Genomic DNA, 15660 nt, shown 5'->3' with positions numbered 1-15660 from the left:
CTGGGTCCAAATTGTCAGTGTCCAAAATTGTAATGTCAGCATAGTTTAGGAGTATTAAAGTTAATGTTGAACTTTATAAAAGAATATTAAATTGAGTCAACTTTTGTTTGTTGTTGTTGATGGTGAATTATTTCCCCACAGGTTCATAACATTAAAATGAACTACAGATCTTTGTAAAACTAAAATAAGTGAAACCCTTGGAATACACATACAATGATAAATTTCATTTGATATTGGATACAACTCTTCCCAAAAATAAAGTTCTGCAATTTGTGCAACAGGATTGTTATTGCCAACTGTAAATATGCTGGAGTATAAAGGCATTATAATTAACCAAACTTTTTCAGATGTAATTTTAAAAACACTGAATCATGTCATGTTAATTGTGTTGAATTTTATAGTCTTTATGCTCATCATAGTTTTTGAAGCAAATTGTGCTACTTCATGGGAGTTCATGAATTTGGCTTGTTGGACTTCACAGATTTCATGCAGTCTACAGTTCTGCCTATCAAATAGTCTTAGCAATAACAGAACAAGCATTTTTCCTCTGCCAGGAAAGTTTTTTTTTAAAAATAATCTAATTTTTTGCACATATTTATGCTGTTTATGTGTCTTACTTTGCAGTACAGCAATGGATTTAGTACTGACAATCATATTCCTTTAAACAATAAGTAACAATGGTTCTGTGAAATTCACTAAACAGCAACATAATAGATTCCAGATGTGTTTAAAATACACAATTTTGTGCTAAAGGCTAAAAATTCGGCCTTAGAGTGCATGTGTGCTTCTCTCATGCCAGTCATTTTGTATTTAGAAAAATTAAATTTACTATTGTAACACACATAGCAGATAGCTGAGTTTTAGCAATTGGTGAAATAGTTTGGCCTAGATTCTGCATTCCATCCAAACTGCATTTAGAAAGAGGGGAAGATCACAGGAAACCCGATGCAACTCCCTGATTCAGCGCTGTCCAGTCCTGGTGCAAGGTCCCCCTTCCCTCCCCATGCCCTAAATTTGAAAGATGAATCATGGGGAGCCAATGCAGGGATTCAGGGGGATTGAATAGAACATACATTGTAGGGTTTTTTTATATTGTCAAATGTTAGATTATGCCTGGTAGAGGATGGCTGCCTCTAGGTCTTCCTTTCCAAAATGCTTGTATAACTTTCTCTACCCAGACTAATCTATCTTCAACAACAACAGCACCAACATTACAATGAAGGGACAGACATTTTTCCCAGGTTCAGCACTTAACTTTGAGGGAATGAACCTTTTAGATCTGACCCCCCCATATCATTCAGATATATGATTCCTGGGTTATACATTCAATTGAGTCAGTGTAACCTATACACCTCCTGGGTGTGGTGTTCAGTCCCATCTAGTGGCACCAAGACCATTTAGAGAGAGAGTCAAATGAGTCTGCTCTACAACCTTAGCTAAGAAACTGTTGGCTTTTAGCTCATGCACTACACTCTAGAGGCTCATGCACTAAGCTCCAGAGGTCCTTGGTTCAATCCCACCCACTGATGACCAGGGTCTGTCAGTGTTACAAATGGGGGATCGTCTGAGATTTCAGCTGGGAAGTCTCTGAAGCTCAGAACACACTTCCTCAACTAGGGGAAATATGTAACCCCCACACCTTCTGGGTGTGGTGTTCTGTCCCATCTAGTGGCACCAAGACCACTTAGAGAGAAAGAGTCTGCTCTACAGCCTTAGCTAAGCACCAGTTAGCTTTTGGCTCATGCACTAAACTCCAGAGGTTCCTGGTTTGATCCTGCCTGCCAGTGACCGGAGTCTGTCAGCATTACATTAGCACCTTCCATTTCAGCAGAGAAGCCAAGTTGCAGGAAAGGTCCTGAGTCACAGTAAATTCTTTGTGGTTTCCCATCTCCTCTCAATGTAGAGGACGTCTTTTTATTACATATTTTGCAAAGGGTTTGCTCCTCATTGCCCTCTTCACCTGCAAGTCATATTTTTTTTTCAGCTGACAGTGGTTTTGTTATAGAGGTGTGCTGTAATCCCAGGGGGAAAAAGGATATTTTATAGTTAGATGAACTAAAGTTTCTCATAGTATTCCCCCACACTAGGAAATGTTTGTATTAAAACAGATTCTCTGGAGGGGCAATTAAACCACACTGTTCTCTGTTACATCTATGGATTTATAAATTAAAATAAAGGAAATGTTTTGGAATATTAGGAATACTGAACTGGAATAATTTCAGAAGGAGTTTGATTCCATTCTCACTTACCCCAGTGTTAATAGTGTCAGTGAGTGAAGTACAATGTGTAAAACTGGTGTGAAATCAAATTCCAGCCTGTGTTGTACAGGTGTAACTGCGAACAGAGTACAACTCTGCGTTTTGCCATATCTATAGTCATTTACTGTGTGGGAATTGAAAGTTATTGACAATCACTGTGGGATAACTGCAAGAAACGAAGTCATGTGATCTGATTTATGAAGATATTTAAAATACCAAAAAAAAATCTCCTGTGTCATATGAATAGCAGAGATTTTTTCCCTCGATAAAAAGATCAGAACGAGTTACAGTATGTTCTCCAATTGCTACTGCCGCATTAAGATTTTGCTACATTGTAGTGGCTTTCTGAGAAGGTAAATGACTGCTCATTGATCTCACCTTTGAAAAGTGTTCTGCAGTAATGAACTAGCAACTTTATTGCACAATACCATATTTTATTAGTTAGCTCAGTAGTATTACACATTAAGGTGCTATTGTGCCAGTCTAGTAATAGGAAAATTTCCTATTAAATGTCTTTTCTCTGAGAGCAGTGTATGTCCATTGCTCCTAATGATACACTCATAGAATCTACACAATTGCCTCCTTTTGCACATTTATTAGATTTGGTTCAGTACAGTCTTCCAAGTCAGAAGTGATGGGGCTTTTAAAACTGGCCTTGGGAAACTATAATGTGGTGTCCAGAATTGAATGCAATAATCCAGTTTGTAATTGTACCATAGAAGGAGGAAGTACTGTATTCTTTCTCTACTCCACTATTTAATGCATCTGTGTATACAGCCCCAAATTGCATTGTCCTTTACTTTCATAACACAGGGTAAACTAGAGCCGAATATGCTGTCCACTCTCATCCCTATATCCTTCTTTCTAGGGACTTACATGGTCCCAACCATCTTCATATTATCTGTGCATATTTTTCAGCATTACTATTACCCAAGTTTCTCACTCCCATTACATACAGAGAGTTCTCTTTCTCCAGAATTATTAGCTTGCTTTTTCCTAATTGTACTTCATTTATTTTGACTACATGTGAACAAACATTTAGTGTCATGGCTTCCCTCCCTGATATTCTTTCAGTCAGTGGAAATGGAGGGAAGGTGTACACTATATTGTATAAATATATGAAGAGTGTCCAGCAGGTAGCTGCTACCTTCAGCAGGACTATGCCTTTACTAACAGAGTACATAAAAGGAATAGTTTAAAATGAACTATTGTTCTGTACCTTGCTCAAGATGCCAATTGTTTAAGCCAGGCTCAACTATAATACTTTTGAAGTTTATTCATATACTGTCAAGAACTTTTCTGACTTTGCTTGATGAGAATGGATCCAAGGATGGTTCTCTTCCATCTCTCTCCTGAAGATGATTTTACTTCTCATGAACAGAAATAAAACAGATTATTTTTGAACATTTCTGTGACAGGATATCTTTACTGCTCCCTTCCTATTTCTTTCCCTGAGGCAAAGAATGATTAATACTCTTCTCTGCCAAGGGAAATGGATCCAGCTTTTTGGAATTTCCATCCATAATATTAATCTACTTGAATACTTGCCAATTCAGGCTGAATTTGGCCTGGAATACTGATTGATTGCTGAGACAATCTGTCTTTATTTTTAGTGCTCCATTGATGTGAATGGCTTTTATTGACAGTTGGGGATGCCCTGCCCAATGCTGGAACTCTAATGCTATCCTATTGAGACTGAAGCTCCTGGTTCCTCCCTGCTTGTTGATGTATGAGACAGCTGTAAGATTGTCTGACATCAGTGACAACATTAATATGTTTCTGTTTTTCTAATCTGATGGCCTTCAACTCCAGAGTTTTGTGCAGATGTTTCTTTTGCGTCTTGACTATTTTCTTTGGACCGATATCTTTAATTTGCACTGCTGAAGCCCTTGGATAAAAAGTTATTATCACTCTTCAGAAGATCCTACAGAATCCATTACCTTAGCAATTTCTTTACCCTCTGTGGGACTCTGTAATTATACATTCATGCTATCAGCTAACAGACTCTTGAAAGTCCATTTGAAAATGCTGGCACAGTCTTATGTGAAGCCTGGCCTATGAGGAAATATCTGTGCACTATACATCATGAGTTCTGACAATCTTAAAACATCCTGGTAAACATGCATTTCATTTGATACTTCTTGGACCTCTTTTGTCTTAGGAAGGTTTACAAATTATTAGTATTTATATAATGGCACCCATGTTATCAAGCAATAAAGCAGTATTGGCCCTCTTAATCTCTTCCTCTGTCATGGTATCAAATGCACAAAGTCAGCAACTGACTTGGAACAATAGGAGGTAAAAATGTTTCAGAAAAAAGTGCAATTTTAATGTTGGTGTTCCTTGAAAGAGGTAAGAGAGAATGAAAAAAACAAAAACCTGGTGCTTAAGTTAGGGCCCGAAGAAATAAAGAGATTTGTTCTGAACACATTTACATCAGTTCAAATCAGGATAATTCACCTGATGTCAGTGGAGTTATGTTTGTGTAAAAACACAGAGAGATCAGAACCAGGCCCTATGCCTTTTGAAAAATCAATAGGAATACCATATTGATGGCTCTTTTCAAAGCAAAGGCAGAACTTCTGATCTGAAGTCTGTAACTTTCACTTGAGCTTTGCACTACCCCCATTCTCCATTAAGAAATGGCATTACCCTGTGTTTAGATCAGGATTAGTGGACCTGCTATGACCAATAAATTTACAAAGCTGGGTTCCTGATCAAAGTGCTGTTCACTTCAAAGTGTAGCAGCCTATTGCTGCTGAAACAAGGAGTAGAGGAACTCAAGGTTCATACTGTCTGAATGAGAACAGCATTCATTAGTTAATGTTTCCATATAAAGAAGACTGTTACATGCAACTTTGCTTGGAATTCTCTTAAAACCAAATGTCTAGAACTGCAGTGTCCCTGTTCTTTTATAAGAACAAAACAGGACTTTTAGTACTACGTTATGTCACACACAGCAGCAGCTAGCTCCTGTTTTCAGGTGTATATATGCCATGTGGATGTTGTTATTAGGGAATGGTATCTATTTACTGTACAGAATAATAATGTCTATTTTTATTTGTATGATCCTTTTTTAAATTGTGTTTATTATTCTGCTTCAAAATCTAGATGATTGTTAGCATGATGTTGCATCTTAGGTAAAAAATGCTGTTTTCCAGTTCAAAAAAATTGTTTAACATTCAGAGGGAAAAGACAGACTAGCCAGACAATGGGTTGGAAGCTTGTCTCCTATTTTGTTCATATAAAATATCTTCTTTGGACGTTTGGTAATGAGAGACACTCTTTCACCCCTAGGTCACTAGTTTAAGCATGGCCCAGGATGCTAGACACTGGAAAACGTTTATTCTTGTAAAGCTGTTCAGTTGTTTATGAAAAATGCTGGTAGAGAGAAAGGGAGCTGATTGAAGGGGAGAGGAAAGGAGGGCTTGGCAGTGCCAGTACCAAAGAAGGAAGAATGTATACCAAACTAGTGTATTCCCCTCTCAGATAGCAGTCATCTCTTGCTACTGTTCTACTGCAGTGCTGAAGGTTCAGAGTGGTAACTCTGATAATGATGCATATGGGGTTAGGGAAGGGTTAATAAAAATGGAATTTGTTTTTTGCATTTTTCCTTTAAAGAGAAGCTACTTACTTTCCTTTTCCTTGAAAGTTAAGAAAGTTGTGTGTCTGCATTAGGATATGGTTTTTAATTATACAAGCACATACAATTTTTGCACAGAATCACTACCTCATTTAGTGCATAAGTGAGACACGGAAAGGGACATAATTAAGATTGCATGGGCAAGCATAAATCTGGCATTTCCTAACTCTTGAACATTTGACCTTGCAACCTAAATAACTTAATATATTTTGCATGCAATCTAAAAGTTCACTACTGTTCCTTCCACTGTTTTCTCTTGCTGAGATCTAACCTCTAAGGGACTGATGGGAATGCCAACTCTAGACTATACTGAAGTACACTAGTGGAGTAGTTTAAGATTAATACCAGTGGTAACACTTTAAAAAACGTTCAATTGCTTATTGAGCCCTTTTTCCTCTGTTCCTTCTGTTACAGCTGATGGAGACCAGCCAGTCTTGTCTCTGTTTCTGCTCATAGTTGTTTGCTGCATAGCTGAACTGTTTTCTGCAATGTTATTTACATTTATTAAGTGTAGTTTTCTTTTAGATTGCAGAAACTCCTCACTTAAAGTCAGCCCAGTTAACGTTGTTTCATTGTTACGTTGCTGATCAATTAGGGAACATGCTCGTTTAAAGTTGTGCAATGCTCCCTTGCAGGAAGCAGTCCGTTGCAGTTAGCTGGTGGAGGCTTGTAAGCAGGGTGGAGCGGCAGCCCCCCTATCAGCTCCCCGCTCCCCTAAGTTCCCTGTACAGCAGTCGCCCAGCAGACTATCAATTTCCGGGCAGTTCAGCTGTCCCTCCCCCCACTGTAATGTGCTGCTCCTGCCCTCTGCCTTGGAGCTGCTCCCGGGAGCCTCCTGCTTGCTGTGCATGGGGGGGGGGGAAGAGGGAGGCTAATGTCAGGGGTCCCCCTCCCCCCTACTCCTGCACCCTGCTTACCCCTTCTCCATATAGAGCAGGGTGGGGACACAGAGGGAGAGAGACTGAGAGAGCTTGCGGCAGCAGCTGCTGTCTCAACTTCCTGATCCACTTAAAAAAGACAATGCACTTAAGAGTGGGTCAGCTTACTTAAAGGGGCAGTGTGCATCTCTCTCTCTCCCACACACAAAGTGTGTGTCTGTCTCTGTCTGCTATGCTGTCCCCCCACCTTCTCCATTTGAGCTGCCTTGTTGAGTGTGAGAGGCTACATTAACAACATGTTAACCCTTGAGGGCTCAGCCGAGTGCTAGTTCATCATTTAGCAGCAAGGCATTCCCTGGGAAATATCCCACCCTCTTACTTCACCACCTCAACCAAGCTTCACACACACACACAGAGTATATGTTTTAAACAAACAATTTAATACTGTACACAGCTATGATGATAGTTTTTTGTTTTTTGTCTGGTGAAAAAAAATTCCCTGAAACCTAACCCCCACATTTACATTAATTCTTATGGGGAAATTGGATTAGCTTAAAATCGTTTTGCTTAAAGTCGCATTTTTCAGGAACATAACTACAACGTTAAGTGAGGAATTACTGTATGCCTTGTTTCCAGCCTGTAATATAGGCAGGGGCGGCTCCAGGCACCAGCGCAGCAAGCGCGTGCCTGGGGCAGCAAGCCATGGGGGGCAGCCTGCCAGTTGCTGTGAGGGTGGCAGGCAGATGGCTTTCGGCGGTGTGCCTGCGGGAGGTCCGCTGATCCCGTGGCTTCGGTGGCAATTCGGCAGTGGGGACGCCAATGACGCGGCACCGGTGGACCTCCCGCAGGCATGCTGCCAAATCCACGTGGCATGCCGCCGAATCCGCGTGACCAGCGGACCGCCCACAGGTGCACCACCGAAAGCCACCTGCCTGCTGTGCTGGGGTGGCAAAAAACATAGAGCCACCCCTGAATATAGGGTGTGTCCAACAGAGCCAAGGGCAGCAAAGAGTAATGCCACTCTTAGGCCTGCCCTAAGAAAGAGGGAAGAAGAGGTGCAGAAATAGCAGGATGCAAAATAGCATTCTTAAGCCGCTTTTCAAATTCTCTGTGCAGTGAATGGATACACTCTTGTCAGCCCTAACTTTCAGCCTCCCTGTGCACACCCATAGACCTTCTGAAAACAGTAACTAGCACAATTTGGGAGGGGTGCAGAAAATGCTGTGCCCGCTGCTGCCACGGCACACATGCAATGAGGTCTTTGAAAATTTGGCCCTAAGTGTGTGCTTCAGAAAAGCCACCTTTATAACCAACACCCTCTGTCATTCAGCAGTAAGGCCAAATATTTGATGGACATGAAGAATGAACCACCTTCTCATCCCTAAATGGTTGGTCTTCTCCACATTCAGAAATACATTGATAGGACCAGGGGAAGGATGTGTGTGTTGGGGGCAGGGGGGAAGAGATGGAGATTACACTGCTGCCTGTAGTATGTATGGTCTGCAGGGCCGCCCAGAGGATTCCGGGGCCTGGGGTCTTCAGCGGCGGGGGGGCCCTTCCAGGACCCACTGCTGAAGTGCCCCGAAGACCCGTGCGGGGCCCAGGGCAAATTGCCCCTCTTGCCCCCCCCCCGGGCGGCCCCGATGGTCTGTAAACTGGCCAAGGACCTTGACCTCCACTGGCAACAATTACTACCTTTTACCAACATTAAATTCTCTTCCAAATTAAAATATACATAATATATACATAATAGTTATTTAACCTTCAAGCTGACAAACACAAGCCTATTGGCCAAGGCATGCTCACTTCCTCCTCTTTGGCCTCCCTGTTTCCCATATCACGCACCTCAAGTCAGCCCAGAATACAGCTGCTAACATTCTCTCCCTCACCCACTGAGCTAACCATGTCAATTCCTTCTTTGAATCCCTGCATCGACTACCTCTTAACTGCTGTTTTAAGTTATCCTTGTCTCTAAGGCCCTTCACTGCTCAGATCTTGTTCCGTTGCATCTCTCATCAGTCCCCCACAATTCACTCCACCAGTGTCAGTATCACTACCCCTTTCATTGCCTAGTGTTTTTCTGCGCTGCATCTCACGCCTCATACCCTCCCAGTCCCAGTGGGGCAGGCTCTCACCTCTGCCCACTCAAATTCTTCCAAGGATTCACTCCTTCCATGAGATCAACACTAATCTGCATGAGCTCAGTGTCTTCTTCACTCCAGCATTATGTCAGAGGAGAGAGAGAGAGAAGGTTTTTTATTTTTTAATTCTAAGTTTATAGGACCCTTCCTAGGGGTCTCCTGTGCATCTGGTCTTATCTCTGTCTGTCTTTTAGACTGTAAGCTCTTTGCGGTGGGGACTTCCCTTATTTGCATTCTGTACCTAGGTAAGCATGTCAAGTGCTTAACAGATAACAAAATAAGTTAATAAACCATAAAAAAAGGTTTACATTATTGCCCTGCTAGCTGGTGAATAGTTTTCGGAACTAGTGCAGTTCTGTCCAATTTCTTGCAGTCTAGTCTGCAGTTGGCTGTACCAAGACACACTATGTCTGTGCTATATAATATCACTCATGTGAGCCTAAAATATTATCTTTATGTGTAGATTAATAAAAGACTGGATACATTTTAGGCTTAAATTATCACCAGTAATCACATAAGAAAGTAAAATTCTAGGTTCTTGCCCAGGCAATTTCATTTCACTCTTGTCCATGTGTTTATTTAGTGTCCAGTCTGTCCTAGTTTATTTTTTAAATCCATTTATTTTAAGGACAGTCAAGATTATAATGCTGTTTGCAATAATTGTTCAAAATAAAAATGTATGGTTTTTACTACTATTTGGTTCTTGGTAAACTTCAAAAAATAGCTACAATAATACTAAGATTTCATTTTTTCACTACTTTTCTCAGTTAATTAACTTAGGCTCCAACTCTACAAACACTTACACATGTGCTTAACTTTACTAGATGAGTAGTCCCCACAGGGCCTTAAAGAGTACCCTTGTTACAGTCAGATCTTAAATGCTACCTTATTCCGATGAGTCAATATTTACCACTGGTAAACAAAATGACGTTTTTAATTTACTTTTGAATTTTAAAGAATACTTTTTTTGAAAGCAGTACTAGTATTTTACAAATATTGACAAAGCTGTACGTAATTGTACAGATGACACTGAGTTTATTTGTGCTCCGTATAAACAAAACTGGTGTGGTGTGCCACATTATGAAATGCAAAACCCGGCATTACAAACATGGTGTAATTAGTCATCTCTCTGAGATAATTAGTAGGTTTTTTAACCATTCCTGATAATGTAAATTAATTCAGACTTCTTGTGCATGTCCAGGTACTAGTGCAGTCCATCTGTGTGTACTGTAAATAGTATGTAGGATTATTCTCAGGACTATGCAGGGCACAGACTCATTTTCTGTTGAGGACTGTAAGGTTGATCAGTTCCCCAGGCCCCATATAACTGAACATGACAGTTACAAATTAGGTGAAATTTGAGAGCTGAACTTAAATACACATTCCTCCTTCACTATATGAAATCATTTCCCCTTTGCCAGTACAGTAACTTTGTTTTTGAAGGATGGGGGAGATTTTCCCCATCTCCCAGCTGCGATCAGACATGTGAAAGTTTCTTGTGAAAAAAGAACCGCTGCCCCTGAAACGACGGAACTGTCAGGACCGCTCCTGAGGAAAAGGAGGAATCACAAAGTTACAGTTTCGCTGCTACGAATGAAAAAGCCCAAGGAACTGGACTAGCGGTTAAACAAACACTCCCCACCCGAGCTGGATGTTTACAGCCGCTTGAGCAGTGGCTCTGTGCTTTGTGTTGCCCGGACGGGGCTTCACACTCGGCCCAGGCAGGGCTCTGTGGTGATCTTCGCCTTTGACACCCCACAGTAACCTCCGTCCCCCGCCAACCCACCCAGCCCGCTGACCGCCGCTGGACCCCGCGGCCAGCCCAAGACACGCGCCAGGGAGCAGCCGCAGCCCGGGCTGCAGGGGCTGCGAGCGGCATGTTCCTGCCCGAGTCTCTGGGCAGCGGACTCCTGCCCCCGGGCTGCGAGGGAAGTTTTCCAAGCACGGGGCGAAGGGGGGGGAGGTGGGGGCGAGCTCTGGGCTGGGGAAGCCTCTTCCCTCCTCCCCTCGCCTGGAAGAACAACCGGGATATTCACGCGGAGCGGCGCGATGCCAGGGAAACTCCTCCAGGGGGACCGCGCGGAGAGGCTGCCGAGCCTGCAACCTGCCTTTAAAAGCCCCCCACACGAGAGCCGCCGCTCCGCACAGGCGAACCGGGGCGCCCGCGATGAGGCCGGCCGCGTGCTCCTGGGGCCTGGGGCTCCTGCTGGCCGCCGCTCAGCTCTCCCGCCAGCAGCCGCCGCAACAGAGGTAACGGCTCGTGGGGGCGCCCCCTCCAGCCGCTGCTTTGCCACTCGGGCCACGCTGAGCTCTGTCCCCTGCCGCTGCCTCCCGACCCCTCCTACTCCCGCCTGCCCTTACAGCTGCCCCGCGCTGCGGCTCCCGCTCCCGCGCCTCCGGGTCCGAGCCTTGCAGGCGCTCGAAGCACCTCGGCAAGAGCACGAGGGGGCGCTGAGGCACCGCCCCGCGCTTGTGCCCCTGTTGGCGCCTCCCCAGCCAGCCTCTCCGCTGCTCCCCCGTCCGGCTGGGGCAAGGAGCGGCGGGCGCTTCGCCTGGTGCCCCGGGACGGGTGGGTGCGCTGCAGCCCCTTCTTTGCCTAGAAGGAAGGAACATCTTGTTCTCCACAGAACGGCGCCAACGGTGGGCGGGGGCGGCTGGGCTCGCTGGCTATGTCCAGGGCGACTGTGAGGCAGGAGGACAGAGGTGTCACTCAGAGAAGGAAAGACCCAGAACTCCTGCCCCCCACTCCTGGCTGGGGGAAAAGATGGCATCCGAGGCTCACTTTGGCATGTGTTACATCGGGAGGGGATGAGCCCGTGCTAGAGGGAAGAGTCAAAAGGGCAAGAATCCAGGGCACTAACCTTAAAGGATCCCCATCTAAATCAACCCATTCTGCTATTAACAAGCGAGAATAAAACGTCTGGAATTCACACGAATGACTGAAAGGCCCATTGCAACACTTGAACGTTGCAAATTAACAAGTGACTGGACAAGAACAGGAAAAAGCAGGGATACTGCATCACAAGATTTTTTTTTCTTCCATTTCTACCCCTTCTGGCAGGGCACCCAGGATCTGTGCAGGCAGTTCTGACTGCAGGATCAAAGCCTTGAGTAGAATCTAATTACAGTGGTCAAATTAACTAACACTTGACCTATACCAGTAAATATTGTACAGTATATATAATAAAATCTTGATGAGACATCACCCCAGCAACTTGCTGTTAAATGCTTGCTGAGGAGTGGGGCATTAAGATCAACATTATTTGTGCAAATTACAAAGTGTGAAAAGTAGTTAGGATCTCCTCTGTTCTACTTTCCTCTAACGAAAGAGAAACAAGGAGCACAGAAACGCTACCCTTTTCTTGTAACACATGCTAGCATTTCTTGGCATGTACAAAAAAAGTCCAAACACCTCAGTTTCTTGTATTTAATTTGAAGGGGATAAAAAGATTCTGGTTATACTTTCAAAGGGATTTTTTATTTTATTTTGGGGGATATTGAAATTAAAAACAAACATCCTGTTATATAATTTCTTGGATGAATAAACTTGCCAGCACTGGATTCATGGGAAGAAAAACAACGCCCACCACCTTGGCTGTTTGCCACACTCTTGTCTTTTAATACTGATTTTGCATTGCTACATATCACCTTTTCAGTGATGTCAAAGAGTTTTACAGCCATGGCAAAATACTTGAGCATGAAGGATGTGCTTACATTAAGCATGCTTTGCTGAACCAGGGCCTAATTACCCATCAATACCATTAGACAAAATTAGGATCTATAATTCCCACCAGTGCAGCTCCAAATGGATGCTGTGATGCAAACAGGAGGTGCATTGATGGAGAATTATGGGTCCTGGTATTCTCAGTATAGAGAAAAAAAATCGATGAGATGGCTTGCTTTAAAATTCTGTGATAAATTGTCATTTTAATAAAGTGAGACTAATGCGGGGGGACGGGACCTAACTTTACATTCTCTAATGACTTATCTGCTGGAGAAGTGTGCTTTTTATAGAAATATTAATTTGTTATGGTATTTCCCCCTCCTATTTTGTTTACTATGAACAGGGCGAAACTTGAACAAACTGTGCAAGTATAACAGCATGCAGCACTATATCTAAAATTTGTAAGGGCTGAGCTGTCAGTTCTAGCCACACCTCATTTTGGGCATTAAAAGTTGTACTATATTACAATTTAAATATCTGCTGATGTTATTCAATCATTTATTTAAAGTTGCTGTACATTTTTGTATCAACATTTTAGCTGACATCCCCATTACACAGGTTAATAGTCTTTCCATCTTCAGTATTATAGAAAGTGTTGATGGAATATATTTCTAAACTAAGCAGTATTTTTTTATTCCCAGGCCTGCTTTTACGTGTGGAGGAATTCTGTCTGGAGAGTCAGGGTTTATTGGGAGTGAAGGATTCCCTGGAGTTTACCCTCCAAACAGCAAATGTACTTGGAAAATCACAGTAAGACTTTCTAATATCACAAAAACACTTCTGAAAAGAATGAAGAGCTACCTGTTTTATAATGCCAACATTTTATATTAGGTGACAGATGCCTCTGATAATGAGTTGTTGGGCTTACATATTTCAGCTGTCTGGAACATTTTTTAGGGTTACATTAGGTACAGTGCCAAAAGTGAAATCCCAGCAAGCTGCATGGAAACTTTTTAAAGACACCATAATAGAGGCTCAACTTAAATGTATACCCCGAATTAAAAAACATAGTAAGAGATATGTACATTATAGGATACTTGACACTGAAATGAGTTTGCAGAGCAGCCACATTATATCCATGAATGATGCTAATAAGTGAGCAAACACTATTAAACTGAATGGCCAGAACTGAATATCCCTTCAGTGCTGGACATGTTATAAACCAGAGACTTCATAAAGAGGCTTTAACTAAGCTCCTTTTACTTTTCCACAGGCATGATGATGACAAATTATGCTACCAAAGAGATACTTAAAGCCACACACTGCCCTCTGGCTACATGCATAACTCCCATTAACATCAGTGGAGAGTTTCTCTGGGGTCAGGACTAGTATATGGGCTCCGGTCAAGGAGGGAAATGAGTGCTCTGAAAATTCTCTTTTGAAGTTGCCACTAAAGAATATATAAAAAAGAATGGATAGTGGTAGTGAAATAGGACATCAAAGAATAATACAGCCTTGCTGCTATAGAGACACTGATGCAAGTAGGAGACCATGATCTTGTGACAGTTGTTTTTAAATTACTGTCAGAGCAAACAAAAGATGTAGATTTAATCTTTGTATTCTGCATTTGGATTAGGGTGGAGAACAGCTTTTTGTGCTGACAATCAGTGCCCAACTTCTTCTAGAAAAGAACAATCTGAAGTATGCTCCATTTTCATTTATAAACTTGTTTCTCGCTGTCTGAAGAGACTCAGTTGCTTTAACATTTACTAGTGATTACTGGTTAGCTATCCTGAAATCTGATTGGCTGGCAAAAACTCTATTTGAAGTAATATAAGACTGTGAGACAAGAGTAGCAACAACAAAGCTGATTTTCAATAGCAGTTGGTGCCATGAAATAATTTTGAAATCAGTTCTTCATAAATTTGAAACATATTGAAGAAGATGATGATGATATTGAAAAATGACAAAAGTAAAGTTCTTATAAAAGACTTAGATTACAAATGATTGCTAGGAAGTATACACTGAAGTATACACTGTGGGCAGTTCTATTCCTTATAACTAAGTCAGAAAAAACAAAACAAAACCTGAACTGATTTTATTTAAGGAATGTCCCTATGGTATGTTTTCATTGCAGAGTTCATTTGAGCGATTGGCAACTGCATCTGAGCATCCTGATTAGCTTACCCTGGATGTGAGCAACCACATTGAATCATAGAATATCAGGGTTGGAAGGGACCTCTGGGTCATCTAGTCCAACACCCTGCTCAAAGCAGGACCAATCCCCAACTAAATCATCCCAGCCAGGGCTTTGTCAAGCCAGGCCTTAAAAACCTCTAAGGAAGGAGATTCCACCACCTCCCTAGGTAACCCATTCCAGTGCTTCACCACCTTTCTAGTGAAAAAGTTTTTCCTAATATCCAACCTAAACCTCCGACACTGCAACTTGAGACCATTACTTCTTGTTCTTTCATCTGCTACCACTGAGAATAGTCAAGATTCATCCTCTTTGGAACCCCCTTTCAGGTTCTTGAAAGCAGCTCATTTTTCTCTTCTGCAGACTAAATAATCCCAGTTCCCTCAGCCTCTCCTCATAAATCGTGTGCTCCAGCTCCCTAATAATTTTTGTTGCCCTCTGCTGGACTCTTTCCAGTTTTTCCACATCCTTCTTATAGTGTGGGGCCCAAAACTGGACACAGTACTCCAGATGAGGTCTCACCAATGCCAAATAGAGGGGAATGATCACGTCCCTCGATCTGCTGGCAATGCTCCTACTTATACAGCCCAAAATGCCGTTAACCTTCTTGGCAACAAGCGCATACTGTTGATTCATATCCAGCTTCTTGTCCACTATAACCCCTAGGTCCTTTTCTGCAGAACTGCTGCCTAGCCACTCGGTCCCTCGTCTGTAGCAGTGCATGGGATTCTTCCATCCTAAGTGCAGGACTTTGCACTTGTCCTTGTTGAACCTCATCGGATTTCTTTTGGCCCAATCCTCTAATTTGTCTATGTCCCTCTGTATCCTATCCCTACCCTCCAGCATATCTACCACTCCTCCCACTTTAGTGTCATCTGC

At 42.6% G+C, this 15660-nt stretch overlaps 1 protein-coding gene across 1 annotated transcript in view; it reads left to right on the top strand.

Moving 5' to 3' along the window:
- The first annotated feature begins 10998 nt into the window (after positions 1 to 10998).
- The window catches only part of PCOLCE2 (procollagen C-endopeptidase enhancer 2), a 42515-nt gene continuing 37853 nt past the window's right edge, over positions 10999 to 15660 (top strand). Inside the window, exons 1-2 of the mRNA XM_045031593.1 lie at positions 10999 to 11170; positions 13286 to 13394. Coding sequence (XP_044887528.1) covers positions 11088 to 11170; positions 13286 to 13394 — 192 coding nt within the window. The 5' untranslated portion in view covers positions 10999 to 11087. The remainder of the gene's footprint in view (positions 11171 to 13285; positions 13395 to 15660) is intronic.

The sequence above is a fragment of the Mauremys mutica genome, chromosome 9 (genome assembly GCF_020497125.1).
Source record: "Mauremys mutica isolate MM-2020 ecotype Southern chromosome 9, ASM2049712v1, whole genome shotgun sequence".
In the NCBI taxonomy this organism is placed as follows: Eukaryota; Metazoa; Chordata; order Testudines; family Geoemydidae; genus Mauremys; species Mauremys mutica.
The sequence above is the reverse complement of the archived record's forward strand: the minus strand, read 5'-3'. Positions and strand labels throughout refer to the sequence as shown.